General features: G+C 53.2%; 1 protein-coding gene across 1 annotated transcript in view; it reads right to left on the bottom strand.

Moving 5' to 3' along the window:
* The window catches only part of RRM1 (ribonucleotide reductase catalytic subunit M1), a 21399-nt gene extending 16418 nt beyond the window's left edge, over positions 1-4981 (bottom strand). The window contains exons 1-2 of the mRNA XM_015852569.2: positions 4853-4981; positions 2822-2910 (exon numbers count right to left, since the gene is read on the bottom strand). Of these exons, the coding sequence (XP_015708055.1) occupies positions 2822-2910; positions 4853-4871 (108 nt within the window). The 5' untranslated portion in view covers positions 4872-4981. The remainder of the gene's footprint in view (positions 1-2821; positions 2911-4852) is intronic.
* Between the last annotated feature and the right edge of the window lie 2039 nt (positions 4982-7020).

Genomic DNA, 7020 nt, shown 5'->3' on the forward strand with positions numbered 1-7020 from the left:
AAAAAAGAGAGTCCTCCAGGACAACAGCACTACACATGAAGGGAAGTCACACCCTTTTTTAAAACCTCCAGAGCAATTATCATCTGGACTCGTTTCTATATTGCTTTGGCCCCAAACAAATGGCTTACTTAAAAATAAAGAGAAAGAAATCATCTGAACTGGTTCACCCTATTTCCAAAACTTGGGCTGGGGAGGTGTTACTTACATTTTTGGCCAGAACTATGTCGAGTGTTTCCTTGGAGATCATTGGTGAGTGCTTCCCGTTGTGAGGGTTTAACGTAGTTGTAAAGATCGTCCATTACATCTAAATAGAAACATATTTAATAAGAAATGCATCTGCAGAGCTATCTGAACATACATCTGTCATTTGTTCTCAAGGCGTTAGCCAGACAGCAGAACCCATCCTCAGAAGTAAACCCTTCCAGATCCGCACACACAACTTCTCTTCACCTGGTCAGTGTTAGCACTAAGCTGGGCAACCTCAGCACTTGCCTTGCCTAGAATGCGTAAGTGGAACAAATGGAAGGACAGTGGATGCATCCCAGTTTCTATCACTTGCATTCCTCACTCATCTGCTTCACCTCCATGCATTTTTAGTTACCTGAGTGCTCTAACTTCTGTTGAAGAAACGTTGGCATAATTTATACCCTCTAAAACTCTCCTCCTTTGTGACTAATTGCTATCTCAATGCCCCCAGGCACATTTACCGCTGAATACTTTCTTAGTTTCTTGTGCAGGTTGGACCAGGCAATCCTCGCTGCCAGGATCGCATAGTCAGGGTGTTTGGTGGTCAGGGTTGCAGCTGTCTCAGCAGCCAGGGTATCCAGCTCCACGTTGTGACTCCACTGTACAGCCCCTGGATCACTTTCATGTGGATCTGGGCCTGGAAAAGGAAAACAGTGCAGATCAGCTACCTGATAAAACACCCTTCTTTAGGGTATGAGACGTTCTCCACTCTAAGCAATAGCTTTTACACCCCTTAATTAGAAAAGCAAATCAAAACCTGTGAAACACTGGCTCCTAAAACTTTAAACCAAGAGACAGAGGGGCAGGAGAGAGAGCAAAGAGAGCAGAACCATTAACCAGAGCAGAACACACAGAATCAGAATGACCCAGGTTGGAAGGGACCACAAGGATCATGTAGTTCCAACCCCCTGCCTGGCAGGGCCACAAACATACACATTACTAGATCAGGTTGCCCAGGAGACCCAAGATCCCCATAGATCCCCATAGAACCCCATAGGAACCCCATAAGATCATGTTGCCCATGGCCCGGTCCAACCTGGTCTTGAACACCTCCAAGGACGGGGGCATCACAGCCTCCCTGTGCAGCCTGTTCCAGGCCCAACCACTTCCTAGTGAAGAACTTCCCCCTAACATCCAACCTAAATCTCTTCCCTCTTTTAACTTAAAACCATTTCCCCTAGTCCTGCTATTGTCGGCCCTTTTGAAGAGTTAATTCCCCTCCTGGGTGTAAGTTCCCTTCAGGTATTGAAAGGCTGCAATGAGGCTGCAAACCATTAACAAGCTTTTCTATGCACTTTCCTGAAGGCTGGAATGAAGCTTTGAAACTCCAGATGAAGCTTGTCTGTAAAATGAGATGTGGAAGTGCTACAGTGATACAGCAAGAGAGAAACAACCCAGCCCTGCTGGGATATGCTGCCTTTTGCACTGTGCTGTAGCCCAACCTCCACGTGCCAGCTGGGACCCCTCCTGGGAAAAGCCCACACATTACTGCAGGGTCCATAGGAGTGCAGTACTTTGTGTTAAATTAGCTTCAGCCTGAAGGTGGGAGCGCTGGGGAGGCACAGGAATCTTGTTTTCATCCTCAGCACCAAATCCTTCCCACTGAGATCACAGCAGCATGAACACAAGTCAACACTGCTCCTCCTCTCCATCTACAACTGAAGAGCACTGCACTTGTTGGTCAAGAATGCTGATTATTATACAGGTGCAAATGAAGATGTGAAAACAGAGCAGTAGATCTCAAAGGTGGGAAGAGCCCAAGATGGCAACTCCAAATGTACATCTGCATAAAACATCTCGTAGCCATAAATGAGGAGTCACCCTTTGCACAAGGGGAGAGGATCTTACACACCCCAAATCCTGCACAGCTCAAAAGAAAGAGAGATATTACAGTGACAGGGGGGTTCTGACAGACAGGGTGCCCTGTTTTAAGAGAGGGTCAAGGTCTAATTTCCACATAGCATTGCTCAAGTTTTGCAGGTTGAAAGACCCCATCTGCAGTGCTGTATCCAGGCCTGGGGCCTCCAGCACAGGAAGGACATGGAGCTCTTGGAGTGGGTCCAGAGGTGGGCACTGAGATGGGCAGAGGGCTGGAGCAGCTCTGATATGAGGAAAGGATGAGGGAACTGGGCTGGTTTGGTTTGGAGAAGAGAAGGCTGCGGGGAGACCTCATTGTGGGCATCCAGTACTTGAAGGGAGCGAATAAACAGGAGGGGGAACGGCTGTTTGTGAGGGTGGGCAGTGATAGGACAAGGGGGAATGGTTTGAAAGTGAGACAGGGGAGGTTCAGGTTGGATCTTAGAGGAAGTTTTTCCCCCAGAGGGTGGTGACGCACTGGCACAGGTTGCCCAAGGAGGCTGTGGATGCCCCATCCCTGCAGGCATTCAAGGCCAGGCTGGATGTGGCTCTGGGCAGCCTGGGCTGCTGGTTGGTGACCCTGCACACAGCAGGGGGTTGGAACTGGAGGAGCACTGTGGGCCTGTGCAACCCAGGCCATTCTATCCCTCTATTCTTTTCACCTGGAAAATATTACATGCAGGACAGAGAATGGGCCAGCAGGAAAAAGGGCACTCACTGGATCCACAAAGTCAGCGTTGAGCCCATAGCACAGCTTCTGGATGCGCGACGTGATCTTGTCGAACATGACACGCTCCTGGCGTCCATCTGTTGGGAAGAGGTTACAAACAGCTGAGTCACTGAAGACAACACATTTGGGTTCAGGGTTAGAAAAGCCATTTAGAATCACAGAACGGCCTGGGTTGCAAAGGCCCACAGCTCCATCCAGCTCCAACCCCCTGCTGTGTGCAGGGTCACCAACCAGCAGCCCAGGCTGCCCAGAGCCACATCCAGCCTGGCCTTGGATGTCTCCACACCCCCACATCCAACCCCAACCCATCCCATTGTTCCTACTGGCCATATGGGCTCAAGAAACACTCAGTGCTGACAAAACACTGTGTAACAGCGCTGAGGGTTTACTGGGGTTATATTAGTGGTGGGTGAATGGTTGGGCTGGATGATCTGGGAGGTCTTACCCAACCTTGGTGGTTCTATGTGATTCAGTGCCACCTCTCCTTGGCTCTGGGACACCTCTATTCTAATTCTATGATATATAATACTATGGACAGGGGCTCCCTCATCTCCTGTCCCATTGACAAGCGCAGAACTGAAGGCCATCAGCTCCCATTGAGGAGAGCTGGGAGGAGTGGTCCTTGAGAGCAGCTCGGCAGAGAAAGACCTGGGGGTCCTGATAGATGAGAAACTTAACATGAGCCAGCAGTGCGCTCTGGCACCCAGAAAGCAAATGGGATCCTGGGCTCCATCAGGAGAGGGGTGGTCAGCAGGGATACAATGAAGATGATCAAGGGGCTGGAGCACCTCCCCTATGAGGACAGGCTGAGGGAGTTTGGGTTTTGTTCAGCCTGGAGAAGAGAAGGTTGCGGGGTGACCTCATTGCAGCCTTTAATACGCTGAAGGGAACTTAATCCCAGGAGGGGAGTAACTCTTGGAAATGGCTGGACAATAGCAGGACTAGGGGAAATGGTTTTAAGTTAAAAGAGGGAAGATTTAGGTTGGATGTTAGGGGGAAGTTCTTTACTAAGGAGAGTGGTTAGGCCCTGGAACAGGCTGCCCAGGGAGGTTGTGGATGCCCCGTCCTTGGAGGTGTTCAAGACCAGGTTGGACGGGGCCATGGGCAACCTGATCTATGGGGTCTCTATGGGGATCTATGGGGTCTCTATGGGGATCTATGGGGTCTCTATGGGGATCTATGGGGTCTCTATGAGGATCTATGGGGTCTCTATGAGGATCTATGGGGTCTATGGCATCTCTACGGGGATATATGGGGTCTCTATGGGGGTCTATGGGGTCTCTATGGGGTCTCTATGGGGTCTCTATGGGGACCTATGGGGTCTCTATGGGGTCTATGGGGTCTCTATGGGGTCTATGGGGTCTCTATGGGGTCTATGGAGTCTCTATGGGGTCTATGGGGTCTCTATGGGGTCTCTATGGGGTCTATGGGGTCTATGGGGTCTCTATGGGGTCTATGGGGTCTCTATGGGGATCTATGGGGTCTCTATAGGGATCTATGGGGTCTCTATGGGGGTCTATGGGGTCTCTATGGGGCTCTATGGGGTTTATATGGGGTCTATGGGGTCTCTATGGGGCTCTATGGGGGGATATGGGGTCTATATGGGGTCTATGGGGTCTCTATGGGGATCTATGGGGTCTCTGTGGGGATCTATGGGGTCTCTGTGGGGATCTATGGGGTCTATGGGGTCTCTGTGGAGATCTATGGGGTCTCTATAGGCATATATGGGGTCTCTATTGGGATCTATGGCGTCTCTATTGGGATCTATTAGGTCTCTATTGGGATCTATGGGGTCTCTATGGGGATCTATGGGGTCTCTATGGGGATCTATGGGGTCTCTATGGGGGGTTGGAACTACATGATCCTTGAGGTCCCTTCCAACCCGGCTCATTGTGTGATTCTATGAAGGCCATCAGCTCCCATTGAGGAGAGCAGAGCTCGACCCCCCCCTCACCACGACCCCCCTAAAGGAGGCCAAAGCCGTGTTGGATGTCAGAGCAGCTCCCGGTCCCTTCTCACCTCGCTTCACGACGTGCATGTTGATGTTGCTATTGCTGTTAATGGCTGTGTCTGTGGTGGCCGCTCCCGAGCTCCGATTCCCGCTCCCGCCAACCGCGCTGACCCCTCCGAGCCGCCGTAGGCTCCGCCCCCTCCGCCTGAAGCCGCGGCCGCCATCTTGGATCTGGGCAGAGGTTCTGTTCTTTCCTCTCCGCGGTCACTTCAGCGCTGTCTTTCGCCCTCACCCCCCTCTAAACCCCCTCTGAACCCTCTCTGAACCCCCACGTTCCCCTCATACCCTCCCAGAGAGCAGCAACCCCCGAAGGCAGAGCGGGCTGCGTTCCCGCTTCCAAGATGGCGGCGGTACCTTCCTCCCCCCTCAAGGGCGGTTCGCGGCCTCTCGAGGGCGCGCCGTACGGCGGCCGCGAAGGGCCAAAAACCACTCGTTTCTCTATATTCATAACCGCAACGAAGCGCTGATTGCACTAAATAGTATTTAAACGTCGTATTTAATGCGACTCTCCGCACGATTCTCTCACAGCCCTCCCACACAACACCAAAACCCTGAGGCACACAGCAGCTTATTGTGCTATCACGGAGGCCTGAGTGCTGTCATGGCCTGCTGTGAGGGGCTGGGAGACCTTGAGAAAGGAGAGTCCTTTGGGGACAGGCAGCCCCACAGTGCTATGGAGCCGAGGGGACACTGCAGCCAGGAACAGCATCATGGCAGAGGGACATCTGGGGTCTGAGAAGGACCTTGGGGGTCTCAGGAGGCTCTTTGGGGTCTGAGAAGGCCCTTTAGCGTCTCAGGAGGCCTTTTGGGGTCTGAGAAGGCCCTTTGGGGTGTCAGGTGGCCCTTTGGGATCTCAGAAGGCCCCTTGTGGTCTCAGGAGGATTTTTGGGGTCCCAGAAGGTCCTTTGGGGTCTGAGAAGACCCTTTGGGGTCTCAGGAGGCCTTCTGGGGTCTGAGAAGGCCCCTTAGGATCTCAGAAGGCTCTTTGGGGTCTGTGAAGGCCCTTTGGAGTGTCAGGTGGCCCCTTGGAATCTCAGAAGTCCCTTTGGGAACTGCAAAGGCCCTTTGGGATCTCAGAAGGCCCTCTGGGGTCTCAAGAGGCCTTTTGGGGTCTGAGAAGACCCTTTGGGGTGTCAGGTGGCCCTTTGGGATCTCAGAAGGCCCTTTGGGGTCTGTGAAGGCCCTTTGGGGACTCAGGAGGCCTCCTGGGGTCTGAGAGGGCCCCTTAGGTTCTCAGAAGGCTCTTTGGGGTCTGAGAAGGGCCCTTGGGATCTCAGAAGGCTCTTTGGGGTCTGAGAAGGCCCTTTGGGGTGTCAGGTGGCCCTTTGGGGTCTCAGGAGGCCTCTTGGAATCTCAGAAGGCTCTTTGAGGTCTGAGAATTCCCTCTGGGGTTTCAGAAGACCCCTTGGGATCTCAGGAGGCCTCCTGGGGTCTGAGAAGGCCCCTTGGGATCTCAGAAGGCCCTCTGGGGTCTCAAGAGGCCTTTTGGGGTCTGAGAAGGCCCTTTGGGGTGTCAGGTGGCCCTTTGGGAGCTCAGAAGGCCATTTTGGGTCTGAGAAGTCCCTCTGGGGTTTCAGGAGGCCTCCTGGGGTCTGAGATGGCCCTTTCGGGTCTCAGAAGGCCTCTTGGAGTCTGAGAAGGGCCCTTGGGATCTGAGAAGGCCCTCTGGGGTCTCAGAAGGCCTCTTGGATTTCAGAATGGCCTCTGGGGTCTCAGAAGGCCCTTTGAGATCTCAGGAGGTCTTTTGGGGTCTGAGAAGGCCCCTTAGGATCTCAGAAGGCTCTTTGGGGTCTGAGAAGGCCCTTTGGGGTCTCAGGTGGCCCCTTGGGATCTGAAAAGGCCCTCTGGGGTCTTAGGAGGCCTCTTGGGGTCTCAGAAGGCCCTCTGGGGTCTGAGAAGACCCTTTCGGGTCTCAGGAGGCCTCCTGGGGTCTGTGAAGGCCCCTTAGGATCTCAGAAGGCCCTTTCGGGTCTCAGGTGGCCTCTTGGCATCTGAGAAGGCCCTTTCAAATCTCAGAAGGCCCTTTGGGGTCTGTGAAGGCCCCTTAGGATCTCAGAAGGCTCTCTGGGGTCTGAGAAGGCCCTTTGGGGTCTCAGAAGGCCTCTTAGAATCTCAGAAGGCCCTTTGGGGTCTCAGGTGGCCTTTTGGGATCTCAGAAGGCCCTTTGGGGTCTCAG

Source organism: Coturnix japonica, chromosome 1, assembly GCF_001577835.2.
Source record: "Coturnix japonica isolate 7356 chromosome 1, Coturnix japonica 2.1, whole genome shotgun sequence".
In the NCBI taxonomy this organism is placed as follows: Eukaryota; Metazoa; Chordata; class Aves; order Galliformes; family Phasianidae; genus Coturnix; species Coturnix japonica.